At 34.7% G+C, this 15,817-nt stretch overlaps 2 protein-coding genes across 3 annotated transcripts; one reads left to right on the forward strand and one right to left on the reverse strand.

Annotated features, from left to right (window-relative positions):
- The first annotated feature begins 498 nt into the window (after positions 1–498).
- On the forward strand, positions 499–15,787 carry LOC408979 (eukaryotic translation initiation factor 5). Of its 2 annotated transcripts, none has more exons than XM_392511.7 (5): positions 499–909; positions 12,790–13,114; positions 13,307–14,802; positions 14,894–15,079; positions 15,190–15,787. In XM_392511.7, exons 3-5 carry the CDS (start codon positions 13,747–13,749, stop codon positions 15,310–15,312), a joined length of 1,365 nt encoding a protein of 454 aa, XP_392511.2. In that variant the 5' UTR covers positions 499–909; positions 12,790–13,114; positions 13,307–13,746; the 3' UTR covers positions 15,313–15,787. The 2 variants fall into 2 exon arrangements, with proteins under 2 accessions (XP_392511.2, XP_006567437.1); XM_006567374.3 differs by lacking the exon at positions 499–909 and adding an exon at positions 7,664–8,131.
- LOC107965000 lies at positions 4,159–13,076 on the reverse strand. The gene is made up of 4 exons (XM_026442969.1): positions 12,944–13,076; positions 8,765–8,977; positions 8,412–8,604; positions 4,159–4,879 (listed from the first exon to the last, which is right to left on the reverse strand). Exons 1-4 carry the CDS (start codon positions 13,074–13,076, stop codon positions 4,642–4,644), a joined length of 777 nt encoding a protein of 258 aa, XP_026298754.1. The 3' UTR covers positions 4,159–4,641.
- Positions 15,788–15,817: the final 30 nt, after the last annotated feature.

Here is a 15,817-nt window from a genome sequence, read left to right on the forward strand (position 1 = left end):
TAAGTTTAATATTATTAATTATTTTTCAATTGCTATTAAGAAATTAAAAAATAATATTAAAATTTATCTACAAGCAATTTTTTTCTATCTCCTTTAATATGATTTTACATTGAATGCTTCATATTAATATTTTATAACTTCATCATTTAAACATAGATCTTAATTTTACAGTTAAACGAGATTATTATATTACTATTATTTTTTCAAATTATTTAAATAAAATTTTTATAAACAAAATTTTTTTTTTAATTTTTTTTTGATAAATAAATTTTTATATAATTTTATGTAATATATTCGTAAAATAATTTCTAATGAATATTAGAGTAAAATTTTTATTAAAATAATTAACAAATTGAACGAGAATAAAATCATAAAATTTCTATTGCATCATTGTCAATGATATCGTGTGCGATCACGTAAGGATTAAATAAAAAACGAATGCTTATAAAAAGGTAGGGGCACTTCGCTATCATATATGGGGAGTCACAAATTTTGTTTACGGCCCTGGTTTCGAGGATCATTTGCAGTTGTATTCAGGCAGTAGCAGTCTCAGAAGCCGGAACGTTTCGTGTGCACGTCGTGAGCGAAAAAGTTACGCACCGCACATAAAGTTGAGAAGAATCGGCAAACAAATAGTCATTTGACAACAGGAATACTTGTCATCAAACGAAAGAAGGAATTGAGCAAGCAAAAGTATTGACACAGTGTCACGTCTACGCGACTGACTATTTCAACGACCGACTTTCGTAGGCGACATCGTAGAAAGACGTAAAACGAGACACTGGAGTGCACCCGACAGGGCGATCCATCTGTCTCGATACACTCACGAATACCCGTTCAATTTTTACGCTAGAAGGCGGCCGTCCAGCAGGGCGATACCATTTTATATGACTTTTCTTCGACGTCAAGGTGAGTGAAACCAGAGCATGGTAGCAACGGCAATGTCCTATCTGGTATCATTTCGTTGCTTCTGACGCTAATTTTAGCGACCAGCCATTTTGAACACGAGAACGTGCTCGATTCATGAGCAATTTATGTTCTACGGAAATTAACGTTTTCTTATATCTTTTTTGTTTTTATATCTTCTTTCACGAATACATGCCGTATCATCTTTTTTCTTTGTCTTTTCCTAGTTGCATTATCTTTCATGTCCAATAACGTAATGTTGGATCGATATTGCTTACCGAATTATTGAACACACCGAAACGGATGGTTTCGTCGTCGAGTAAACTATGAGATTGCGATAACTTACGTATAACGTAATATTCTGATGAATCATTTTTTACTTTTTAGTGGTTATAAAAACAAATGAACGAAATCTAAAAAATACATAATCGAAAAATCTAAATATAACTAAACTAAATTTAATTTTTATAACATTTAATTTTTTAAAATAAATAAAAAAAGTTAAAATTATATCTAAATTTTAAAATTTATTTCTCGTATTTTTTATTTGCACGTTTTTTATTACGTAGTTTATAAAATGCAGTGTCATCTACTGATTAAAAATTATAATAAATTATTTTACAAAAAAAATCTATTTTTTAAATTAACCGGTATATTTAAAAAATGTGTTTCGACTTCGAAGTATTACGATAAAAATAATGTTATGTATTTTTTATGAGTTCGACTCGATTAAAAATTTTCCACTATAGTGCAATATGTTAATATTGATTCAAGCTGAACATACGTTGCTGTTTGTAATGAATTTGTAATGTTGAATATCCATATGCTTTGTACGCTTATCACGATCGACCATGTTTATTCGATATAAAATCATAATTTTTGTGCGTTTGCATCGAATATTTACCGATCGAGATTTGATGAAGTATATAGCCGAATGATTTCTTAAAATAGATTGGAAAAGCTATATAAATTATCAGGTTACAACATTCATTTCTTTTTATTGACAAATAAGAATTATCGAAGAAATTTTTTATTCTTTTGTAAATGTAATTCATATATTTTTTTTCTTATAAATATCATCAAATTAAATATTCCTATTTATAATTTTTTGGAATATTAGATAAAAAATATATGTTAAAATTTATCATTTCGATATTATTCTTGTCTTTTTTTATTGGTTATAGATAATTTTTTTTTTTTCAATTCCATATTGTTATTCAAATTTAAGTAATCTAAGAAGACATTTTTATCTACAATGATGTTTATTTAGATATTTTTTATTTTAATTTTTTGTAATCGAAAAGTAGGTAATTACAACATTCACATTATATTCATGTAAAATATATAGTACTATAAAATTCAAAAAGATTTTTTGTGTTAATTATTATGTCTACATTCAATAAAAAAATATTTATTATTTTTGTATTGAAAGAAAAAATTCATTCATAAAATACAACCATAATTTTTTAAAAAATGGTTGTAACATTAGATTATTTACAACATATAGATTATCGACATTTAAATAATTTTTGTTGAAAAATTTACAATTAAAAGAATAATTTTTAAAATATAAATATAATTTTTTATGGGTAATCTTCATTTCTTATTCATGAAAATATAAAAAATTGAATTCATGAAGAAAAAAAATTATAAATCATTTTGTTGAATGCATTTGATATTTCAATATATTATTCATTCGAAATCGACATGATGTCAAATCATAGAAAGTTATTTAATTTGATATTTACTAATATTTACTAATAATATTTACATTTTGATGTCACTTTGACTTGATTTAGATTTAAATTGACCGTTTTAATTTTACTTTGTTTAAGTAAATATTTTAAATTATTTTATTATAATATCTAAACTCTATTTTAAACATTGAACTCGTATATTTTTAATCGACATTCAATTTTTAATTTTTTTAATCGCAATTCATTGAATTATAAATTAAGTTAAATCATTTCAATAAAAAAGCTACATTATAATAAACAACCATGCGAATCATCTTTTTAAAAAAGATATTCATTCTTTTCTTTCTCAAAAAATATTAATCCTATTGATTTAAAAATTTTATTTTTATTTTATTATTTAATTTCACTTTATTTTTACTATAACAAACAAAAATTAATAAACATGAGATTAAAATATTATTCTTTAGAAAGTTAGATTTAGAAAAAATAACATTAATAATATCTATTTTCTAATATATTTATATTGTTTTGAAATGATTTTGATTCTAATATCATTGGTAAATATAAAAAAGATGTTGATGTTAATCTATAATCAAACTTAGTTTTAATTTCTTTTTTTTTTTTTTTTTTCTGAAAAAAATTAAGAGAATATACTTAATCTATATTTAAAAATTAGAAAAAGAAGAAGAATAAATTCATACTTTTTTTTTTATATATTTTATTTTATATTTTATCGATAAAATTGAATTATTGATTTTATGAAATTCATTCTTTCTTTATATTCAATGTGTGCTTCAATGTGTGCGTGTCTCATATACACGGTGCTACTTTGTTCCAGCGTTATATAGTATTCGATCATCACGAAGAACACGAAACTCTTGGTTTCGAAAGAGATTCCTCGAACAGAGTCCGTAGTAATCCGACCTTTCGCTCCCTTCAGTATACGTTCGCCTTATTTTTTCCATTTATCTGTGGCTTAAGATGGCCTGTTGTGACCTGTAAGCATGCATAGCTGTTCGATAGCGATGCAAAATAATACCTCTTAATCAGTTTCTCTCGGTGCGTTAATGGTTCTCAAACGATGCTTCGATATCGAAGCCGATTTTCTTTTATCTTCTATTTAAACTGAACGAAGTGAGAAAAAAATTTATCCTTCTTAATATTTTTTTCGCTCGATTAAATTCAATTCGATTCGTGCAACGCAAATCTATGCGTGATCTAAAGAAGACTGTTCATAATCTCATTTTCTCGTCGATTTGAGTTCGATAATCTCGCGAATCGTGAACAATCCTGTTCGAGAATCTCTGGAAAGTCGGTGTGAACGACTTGCACTCAAAGGGAAGCGGTCATCGAGGATCGACGAGTAGATAATTAGGCCGTTTATCGAACAGCTTGTCGGAATGTGTATTCCGCTTAATTCAATCAAGCGAGATGATTCGTCTTCTCTCGTTGGATGCTTCGAAATTTGTTATTTATTATTTCGAAATCTGATATATTGAAATTAAATAAAAATTCTCCCAATTTGACATCAATTTATAATACAATTTATCCATAATTACGAATTTATATACAAGTATTTATATTTTCAAATCTGAATAATTTGACCCATAAGCTTTAAAATCCACTCACAGATGTCGGACAGATGTTCATTTCATTCTTTTGTGAACGCGAAGTGTTCTTGGTAGACGAGTGAAAGTCGGCAGTGAAAATTTTTCAGTCTCTCGAAACTACGATTAGAATCGATCTCGATCGACTCCGTTACATACAACCGTTTTCGTGTGTCAAGTTCGTATAATACGATCCTCAAGATCGTCATTAATCGCTCGCAGGAATTTTCTTGCGCCTCGAATTCGCATTGTTCTCCCTTCTCGCGTTACCCACTGTAATTCATTCGATCTTATTCTATGCTATCGCATCGTTCCATTTCCGTTTTCCCCTCATTCTGTTTTTTAATACATATCTTTAAATTTTCAACTTTTCAACGAATTCAAGTTTTTCCTTCCTTCGTCCTCGTATTTGAATTCTTTCTCGAATCGTTTTATCGAAATTTTTGTACTATAATTATAAAATACATTCGCGTTGTACCAGATATACTCAAATATCCGAATAAAAAGCTTGAATATCGCTCAAGTTTTGATGGTAAAACATGGCGTGTAACCCGAGTTACGAATATAAAATTGATACGTCTTGTGCTAGAGTAAACTCGTAAAACTTGTCCTCGCCTTTCGTTTGTTTTTTTTTTAAGCTCTTGACCGTGACTCAGTTGGCTTGACCAGCTAAAAAGAAATTGTACATAATAATGTTATTTTCAATCTCGTTGTATTAAAGAAGAAAAAAAAAAAAGAATTTGTCCAACGTTTTATAATTTTTTAAATTTAACGTTTTCTTTCGCGATTTTACTCTCTCTTTTTTTTTTTTCTTCTTGATTTTTAATCGAGCGCATAATTAATGATGCACGAAAGATTTTCTCATGCAAATTTCATTCGAGCAATATTGCAAAAGATTTGCATCACGTTTAAGTTTTGCGGCAATTATATACGTAATAACGGTTATTATGCCGTTGTGGTGAAAAAACGAGGGAAACGTTCGAGAAATTTTCACATATATTTTTTAATCGATTTTTAAACGAAGCGGTTTTTAATTCCTAATTTAAGCTAAAAAAAAAAAAAAAAAAAATTACGTTACGTGGAAAATGCAATAACAATTGAAGAGACTCGAAGTGATTTGTGTATCTGTAAATTATGTCGCGATATATTCAGACACGTGTGTCGGACGAACACTCGTAAATGTCAATTTTCAATCACTGTACATCTTCTGTTCCTCGTTAATAGACACGATAAATTATATTTCGTAACCGTACGACGAAACGTGAACGATGAAATAATTGATTTACAAAATATCGAAATTCGAAAATACTGAAACTCGATATGCAAAGATGATTAATAAGCCGGGGATTCTAATGTTAGAATCGCGAGAAAGAAACGGAAAGTGTGACCTTGCCTCGGGCTGTAGCACGCCGTGCAAAAATAGTTCACACACTGTACACCGGAAGTTCCGTGTGGATTAGCATAGAGCCTATGCTATTGCGTCATTTTCGGGAATGCTCGAAATCGTAGTCACTCGATCGATGCAATTTCCATCTACTTCCTTAATGTCACTTCCAACAACGATCGTTTTTTTCCCTCAAAAAATTTCTTTTTTGTATCGAATCCCGATATCATCCCGTAAAAACAGGATATCTGACACGAACGCCAAACTATATTTTGTCATTTTATTTTGTGGAATAACATTGCAACTTCCTTTATATGAATCATCTTGTTCGATGTAACCCTATATATGAATACACGTATATATTACACAATTCAGTCTACGAATAAAATAATATACTGTATAATCCGTCTTGTATGGATTATCTCATATATTATTACATTCGCGATATATACACGATGTAATTTATTATTCTACACAGATATTGGCTTATGAACCACTTTGCACGAATCTTTTTATACAAGTGTGACTTTTACATGGATCACTTTGTAAATACATAAAGTTACACGATTCGCTACTTAATACGCGTAGAATAACATGCAAACTGTATTGCAATTGTACCGCAAACTGGAGTTTACGAATGCTAATATTTACATTTATACGATCGATACATAACGAATTATCAGCAGATGGAAGTAATCTGTATTTAATTAACTCCTTGTGATTTTCAATTTCAAATTTAAAACTTTCTTTTCTTTTAAATTAAGAATCAAATGACAAATTAATCGCATGTATCCAAAGTATCGAAGGCATCCTCGCGAGGAAGGGTTGAATAAAGCTTTTACTTCCTCCTCCTCCTCTTTGTCACTTCGATTAATTCGACATTTACGCGTATTCGACATCGTACGTCTAAACTCAGATGCGCGATATAACTGTATCACCTGTAATGAAACGATTTCGTGGTTGAAGGAAACGACATTTGCATAAGGAGTTTGCATGCCGTGTTTTATCGCCACGAATCTGTCTCGGTTGCAATGTGTCTTTGCGCGATATGTTGTGTGTACGATCTAGCCTTGCCCGAAACTTCGAATCCTCGAAAGATCGATCGTGAAAATGCATAATGCACGTATATCCCGTTCGCTCTACGACATGCAGTCCGCATAACCGCCTAATCTGTTGCACGAATGCGGCACCCTTCGTTCCGTGGGAGGAGTCCATTTCTCGATAATGAAAATTTTCAACGATCTCGTTATCGTTTTCACTTCGTAGATATTAACAAGTTTCAATAATTTTTTTAATTAATTTTAATCAAGAACCCAAAGCATAGACTTTCGTATTCTCAACACACGCGCTCGAAATATATTTTCCTGAATCCGTTATGCGACGAATATGCAAATTAATCCGATCGTTTTCCTTTTGAAATCCAGAAACTACCGCTAGTATAAGACTTTTTAATTGTAGCCTTAATCAAATGGTTTCCTATTTTTGAAAACGCGATGGTAATTAAATTCGATCCAAAGTAATTTTTTTTTATGTCGCATCAATTTCTAAAGAGCTATCAGCGACGTTGCAGAGCAAGTAAGGAAACGATTACATTACTTGATTCATCAATTTAATATCCTTTAAGTTGCTTTCGAGTGCGATTTCTAATTTAAAAAAATTGGAAGAAAATTGTATTTAGAGTTGAATGAATATTAATAAGAATCACACTCGCAATCAAACTTCGAATCAATATCTCTCAAAACTACGACGTATCCAATTCCTCCTTAATAACAACCGCACAAAGGATCGACGCACCGATTCTCACGAACCGTTTACCTCGAAAATCGCGAAATTGGTTGGCGAATGTTTTAGCAGCACGCGTGTCCCGACGTGCGGGCACCGCTGGTGTGGCCCCACGTACGGTTCAACGTACGGAAGGGAACTCCCGGAAGTTGGGCGAGTATGCTTCTCTCTCTCCGCTGTTGCGCGGAGGTGTGACCTTGCCTTCTGTTCGCAATCGTGAGAGAAATTGGTGGTCGGGGTTCGGATCGGGCCAAGTTCCGATCAATATGCGGCGTATCCTCGGTTGGTGGACGCGTGCGCGGTTCGCCGGCCCGATCCGGGTGAGCGAGCGAGCGAGCGAGCGCGTACGACGAGGAGGACTCGAGAGTTACGCCAGCCGGCACACAGCACCCGTCCAACACGCGTGTCGTCGTCGTCGTCGTCGTCGTCCGTCGTCCGTTGTTCGCCCGCCGAGTGTTCCAACGCGTGTTCCAACTCCGCCTTCGCTCCTAATGTAATAACGTAAATAATAGGATAACGACAATAATAATAATCGTGGTCTCCGCAAGGATATAAAAATAGGCGGCCGACTTCGCAACGCGATTCGACGCGTATTTCTCGGCAACCGAGCGGAACCGGCCAGTTAGACTCTTCCTCGATTCCAAACTCTCGCTGCCTCTGGCGAGAGCCTCGAGGAGGAAGACGTAGGGACGACCCGACCACCAGCAGTTGCAACCACGGTCGCAAATCACGACTTATGCGTCTGTACCGAGCAGGTAAAGATCCTTCGGGTCATCGAGTACGCCTCCGCAACCGCTCGATACTCCTTCCTCGGGATTACCTTGCTTCCTCCTTGCGTACCTACCCTCCTCCTCCTCTCCCGATGATTCTTGCCAATTCTTTCCATTCGTTCCGATTCCGTCAGAGAACACCTTTGCTCGGCGTACAATCGAAACGTATATTTATAATACGGTTCAACGTTTTTCTTTTTCTTTTACAATATGGTGATCGATGCGAGAGAAAAACGAGTGTTTCGAGAGAAGAGATAATTATTACCATTTTTGTCGTTGGCAGCTTTTTCGCCTCGTCGATCTCTTGAAATGTGCTATTATTCGTTGGCGTGGCCTCTTTGCGCATCGTGTCGTACACGTTCTCCGATGTACCTTGCGTCGAGTAAGTAATCTTGTAGAAAAATTCCAGAAAATGGATTCAACATCTTTCCTCGTGTCAATAATTTCTAAAAGTTTCTCTAAAAAAAAAGAAATAGTTAGTTGTTCGTTTAGTCGCATTCGTTTCGAAATTGAATAAAAATTTATAAGCGCTTGGATTCTTTTGCTCCGAGTCGAGATAAAGTTTCATCGCCGCGAACAACTCCTTATTTTCGAATCGAGCGACGCAATTATGATTACCACCGTTAATCACTGCCGCGGTCGGTTTCCATTCATCGAGAATCTTCCGCGAGAGCCAGCCTCCCCCCTCCCCCTCCCTTCTCCTCTGTTTGCTCCACGAGTAGCGTAACGTGCATTGACGTGACCTCTTTGCGCACTCTGTGACACGATGCAACGTGACAAACTGCACCGCTTGCTTTCTCGAATCTGGAATGAACTTTGTTCGCACTCTATCTCACTCGGATCGATTGTTACCTTAATTGTCGTTCCATTGGAATCCATCGTTATCGCTGGAGAATTTCATTTCTTATCTCGTCTCGTGGAATATAGGAAATAGCAAAGTATGTGCACGTATTTCCGCGCATTCATGGAAATATCGCCATGTTGTGCGCGGATATTACGTTTCGTCCTCGTTGTAAAATAATCAAAACGAGTTTTACGTAATGTACGAAGAGCGAAGAGAGAAATCTCGTCTCAATGATTCAACTTCAACTACGAATTAGCAAATTCTTCGTAGGTTTTTTTTTCGTGGAAGCTTTCGAAACTTTTAAGAAAGATTCGTTGTTTAATTCCGGAAAATCCACGAGAGTCGAAGAAACGCGAGTTTTTAACTTTACTATAAACGAATATAACGAGTTCGAGTATTTTTATTTCAATCTGTTTAGATCGAATGTTTGTCGATTTGTTTCAATTGTATCATAAATCTGTGATATAAACAATTGTATAGGAATGCAAATGGAAGGAGGAAGTGGAAGCGATGCCCCTTTGAACAGTTTCTCTTATCCGCTTTCTCTTCAATTTTTTTTTTTTTTTTTTGTATAAATTTCGCGTAAATCGAACGTAAAGAGCGAACGATAGAATCTTGTATATATATATATATATATATATATATATATATATATATATATATATTTAAATTCCATTTATAAGCACATTTTTTTTTTCACTTAATTACTGTGGAACTTCACCTCACGTAATTCCAGTTATTTCACGAGGAAACGGGTTAGTCGTCGTTTCATTAACATTCTTTAGAATCCATGGAAAATTTAATTACGCGAATACCGTTCGTTTACTATACGACACACAACCAATCTTTTTTTTTACCAGACAGTTATTAACATACAAATAAAATTATGCCATTATACGAGTTGATCGTATCACGAGGGAGGGGGGGAGGAATTCTCCTTTTGGGAAAGGAGAGAGAAAAAAAAAACTCGTTTAATAATCGAGCAACATATTGAAAAAAAAAATGGCTATCGATATGGAATAATGCGGCTAGAATTCTAAGCCATTGTTACGACGGATCGCTCGGATATACACGCGAGGATATGAATATTTTAAAGGAAGACGTTGATAAAGCGTGGGAGAATAATCAATTCCCAAGGAATTTCGAATTTTTATCCACGAGTTTTGCTTTTTTCTTCTTAAATCGCGACACGAGATATTACCATACGTTAAAGGAGATCTATGATTTATTTTTTCTTTTAATTTAAATGGTAAAAAATTTTATCATCATGTTTTGATATTGGAAATTATTTATCGATTAATCGTCGGTGCTTGAAGTTTCATTTTTTTCAAGTTCTTATATCTTTGACAATTAAGTTGTTTCACAATTATTTCTATGAAAATTGCAAATAATAAAAAACGTAATAACACAATAATGGGAATTGATCGAGGTATATTGATATTTTTCTCCACGAAAATTTCAGTTCGTTCAGAAAAATTGTAATGGCGGTTTTTTCATCAAGTAAAAATATTTTATATTACGAAAAATTCGAGCGATACGTACTCGTTTATCTTATCCAATCGAAGTGATTGATACGAATCGATCCAACTATCTTTACACGAGTATATCGTTGGCGTATCTATATGATGGATTATGCTCTGTTTTTACATAACAAGATAGATAATTTTATACTTCTCTGATCCATCGAAATGCAACCTCGGTCAATTCGATAAAATCTCGGTTAGATGTTATATTCGATTTCTATCACGATTTAATTTATTTATTTATTTTTTTCTTCCGCTTCTTTATATCGTTGTTATTATTATTTCAAATATTCTTCTAATCTGTACAAATTTAAGGCGTAAAAATATACAAATTATATAGGCTTTAAGTGGATAATTTATAAAAATAAACGAGAATCAGAGGAGGAAATAATTACGAGATGGGAATACGGACGAAAACTGCGATAATTCGTCCGCGAAATCACGAATTCACGTTTCGAAGCGAAGGAAAGCATAATCAACGCGAGAATTAATTTGCTGTGATTGTGATACGAAATAAAAGGTTTCATTGTAAATTGCTGCGCTACGTTGTTCCGCAATTGGAGCGTGCACGGGTAAAATAACTTTAACTCGGCGTCGTTGACTTTTGTGAAATGTTCGCAATCTCCTCTCTCTCTCTCTCTCTCTCTCTCTTATTCTTCTTTCAAACTTAAATTGGTTTTTCCTTTTTTCTTTTCTGAACATTCGATACTATTTCATAACATCTCGTAAATATTATTTCACAAATTCATCTCTTTTTCCTCCAAATTATTTTTCCCAATTTTTCGTACGCGCATAATACATTTTTCTATCAATTCGAAAGGATAACTCGATGCATTATACTCCGTATTGTTTGCATCGTATATACAACCGGAAGCGTTTCCACGGAAGTCTCGTTTGGCTTCGTGAATCGAGAATGATCGCTTCGATATTACAGCCAACGAGCAACCGCAATTCTTTTTTCGTATACGCGTAGAAATATTACAACGTGACGCGGTAATTTGAGAATTGCTTAAATATAATTTTATACAAAGTTTTTACTTTGTTAATTTTTTCAAATTCAAATAAATTTAATTTTAATTACCAGATGTTAAAAATTCGTGCTTACCGTTTAAATATCGTAGCTTAGGATCAAGTCTAATTGGACCGTATGAAAAAAATGATTAACCGAAACGAAGATTTACGTAACGCATCGACACGTAACGTTTGTCGTTATAATTGTAATATGTGAAATACAATCGTGGTCACGCAAATGTTTAATAAGAGAATCCTATTAATCCTATAACATAAATATATATATATCTAGATATCTAGGGAAATTTTAATTTTATTTACTCGATATAGAGAAATATCTATCGAATTTTATTATTTCGACTCGATTCATCGAAAGAAAATATCGAATATACGATTTTCATTGGAATCTGATAGATCGGTCGAGCGACAAGCTCGAGGAAGGAGGGAAAGATCCACGGACGAGTGGATCGACACCTCCCCGTCATCCTCAATCGTCTTTTATCACCGTTCCGCCGTTCGATTGTTCCATTTCTGATCGATGATGCTCATCGAAGAATCTTCGTGACGTCGTTTCCGGTAGTGATACCCCGAGACGTTTCTCTTCGGCAGACCAAGTCCGCGTGTGACTTTCGCTATCATGATTTTCGCATGGTCGATCACCTCCGAGCATCGGCTGGACGATCGTTAAATCATCACAAGCTAAATGATATTAACACACCGGGCAAAATTCACGAACGATTGACGGACAAATCAATGCACAAATGATTCACAAGCCATACGCTGAAAATCATTTCCCGATGCTTCTATATTGCGAACGATTTTAGCAGGCCTTGATTCACTTTCAATCATCTCTGTTCCTCGTGCGCGGATGGACAAGAAGAAAACTGTTGCTGGAAAGAAAAAAAATTTCTCATCTATGATCGTAAAGTGTGAAACGGGTCTCGATGTCTACGAGGCGTCCCACGTCTTCTTCGAATTGAGATGATTGGGTTCATTGAATGTAGGTTCGTTGTTGATGGTCTTTGACGATAGGGAGGTAAATCTCTTGCGGTAGAAATCTTTTTTATTTTAGACGGTCAACAACTTTTTTATTAGGTATATATATATCTTTTAAATTTTAATAAATCCTTTGAATCATTGCGTTACTAGTTGTAGTTTCGTAAGTGAATCGAGAATGAATTGTTCAACGAATTTCGTTTCATCTTTCTCTCTCTCTCTTTTTTTTAATATTGAAACGAGATTAATCTTTTTCTCTGTCTTTGCAGAAACATCCAGGATATCATCCAGAGGGAAAGGATCGGTGTACAGCAAAGGCGGCGGTAGTAGGACGTTGTCCAAGCGATTTCTAAACGGCAACATCATCACTTACGACCGGTCTAATCGTTCGTTACGAGCCACCTGTGAGTTAACCACACCAACCTGGTACCCAGGCTTTCTTAGGGGCACAAGCAACGGACAGGCAGCGTGTATGATCATTGAAGACTATCCCCCTCTGCCCACCAAACCGAGGCAATATTTGCATCAAGATACTACCCAACGATTTCTGAATCATCTAGTCCTGCCTAAGCACAGGACCTCAAAATTTTCCAGGTTGGCATCAAATTCTATACCATTTTTCTTTATACAGGAATAATTAGGATGAAAAAGATGAAGGAAAGGTGAATTTCTCACCCAAAGAATGTTCGTACAATTTTTTTCTTCTAGATTACACTTAGATTAGAAGATTTTGTATTTAAGAGAAAAAAGAAAAGATTGAATTGTAATATATATTTTAATTTTTAGTAATAGGCATCGGAAGCTACAGCCGTTCAGAGAAACGTGACTGGTGTCAACGGATAGTGCGGCATACGTTACCGCAGACAACGAAAATCACCCTGACTCGACACGTAACGAGCTACCATCGGGTAGCCATTGCCTGGCAACGTCGGTGCACAGCAATCAAACTGCCGCTGGGAAACGTGGAAAGTAGATCCAGAAGGACGAGGACGAAGACGTTACCTACTTGAACGATAGAAAGATAGGGGCCAATAGAATCCAGAGAGAACGAGAGTGATCGACCAGAAAAAGCTTGTGGTAGCTTTCGACAGTTCACACGCTTGAATCGCTCATTTGCCAACAACTCGTTTTCACAACGACGTCTCGTCAGAAATTGCTGTTGTCGCTTGGAGGGGATATTAATTTAGGAGCGAGAGGAGCAAGAAGTGGAAGAAATATCAGTCACCATGGGGAGTGTAAACGTAAATCGTAACGTCAGCGATGCGTTTTATCGCTATAAAATGCCACGGATTCAAGCCAAAGTAGAGGGCAAGGGAAATGGTATCAAAACTGTGATCGTGAATATGGTTGATGTCGCGAAAGCGATTGGAAGACCTGCCACCTATCCTACTAAGTACTTTGGTTGCGAGCTCGGAGCACAAACTCAATTTGATTTCAAAAACGAAAGATTTATAGTAAATGGTTCGCACGATGCTACGAAGTTGCAAGATCTTTTGGATGGATTCATTCGCAAATATGTATTATGCCCGGCTTGCGATAATCCTGAGACCGAATTGATGGTCAGCTCGAAAAAAGGGACTATTTCACAGGGGTGCAAAGCGTGCGGCTATCACGGGCTACTGGAAAGTAATCATAAATTGAACACCTACATTCTAAAGAACCCGCCGAGCTTGAATCCTGCTGTTCAAGGTAGTTCTTTAACCGAGGGTAAACGTGGGAAACGTTCAAAACGTGCGAATGGTGAAACAACTACCACCACAACCACTGCTACTGCTAATGGCGATCGATCTGGTTCTCCGGAAAACGATACCAACACCACCGACATCGTGGTCGAGGCTCCTGAGAAAATGGCGGACGAGAACGGAGATGATGATAATTGGGCAGTCGATGTGTCAGAGGAGGCAGTCAGAGCCCGTCTACAGGACTTGACAGACGGGGCAAAAGGAATGACCATCAGCGATGATCTTGACAAGACTGAAAAAGAGAGGATGGACATGTTTTATAAGTTAGTTAAATGTCGTCGCGACGCTGGGCAATTGGATAATCATAAAGAGCTGATCACAGAGGCCGAACGTCTGGAAATCAAGACAAAAGCGCCATTGATTCTGGCCGAACTACTCTTCGATCAAAATATTGCTGCTCAAGCTAAAAAATATCGAGTACTTCTCCTTCGTTTCACCCACGATGATATTAAGGCGCAGAAATATTTAATTAGAGGAATTGAACAAGTAATAGCACTGCATAAAGACGCTTTGATGCCGAAAGTACCTGGCATTTTAAAGGTAAAACAAATTATTGATATATTCGTCCTTATTATTAGTTCTTATTATTATATTTTTAAATGAAAAATTATAATGACTCTTATTGTTCTAGCTCTTTTACGATGCTGATATTTTGGAAGAAAAAGCGTTATTCGAATGGTCAAACAAAGTGACTAAAAAATACGTATCAAAAGATTTATCCCAAGAAATTCATGATAAAGCTGCACCATTTTTAACTTGGTTACAAGAAGCAGAAGAAGAGGATTCTGAACCAGAAGAAGAAGACGATGATTTGGAGGTAAGTGTTTGCTTTTTAATTTTTAATTATGTCTATATTTTCCATAATCTCAAATTATAATAATTAATTTCTTTCTTTTTTTTTTTTTTTTTTACTTTTTATTACAATAGATTGAATACGACGATAGAGCCAAACAATCACTAAAACCACAAGAGTCACCCCCTATGCAGAAGCCTGCTGTAGTCAATGAAGACTCGGATGACGAAGATGATTTTGATATTGATGCCATTTAAAAAGATGCTCAGTAGTCGGACATAAAAAAATAGAAGAAGAAGAATAGAAAAAATATGTCCGATAAATGATGACGAACGATTATTTCTCACACGATACAAAGAGTCGCAATGCAATGTATTATAATATAGCATTTTGTTATTTTAGGCCAAGAAGTGATTATGAATGCCATTATATATATATATGAGAAATTTTAACTGTTCCCAAGTTAGCAATATTTATCTGTACCGTAACACTTTTAATTGTTTTTAATAAGGCGATTACGAATTACCTATACATTATTCCTAATTAATTATTGAGAGATTTAAAAAAAAAAAAAACAGATGCTTCTATACATTGATATGCATCTATTTTAGAAGAAATAAAATATTGATAGTTCTCTGCCGTTATTGGGAAGTTGGCCTGCTAAAAGCGTTCTCTATTGTATCTATTTACTATTCAAATAATAATTATTCAAATAAATATGGTTTACCGCAATATATCGTCTTTTTATTTATTTCTAAAGTA

This window comes from Apis mellifera, linkage group LG9 (assembly GCF_003254395.2).
Source record: "Apis mellifera strain DH4 linkage group LG9, Amel_HAv3.1, whole genome shotgun sequence".
Classification (NCBI taxonomy): domain Eukaryota; kingdom Metazoa; phylum Arthropoda; class Insecta; order Hymenoptera; family Apidae; genus Apis; species Apis mellifera.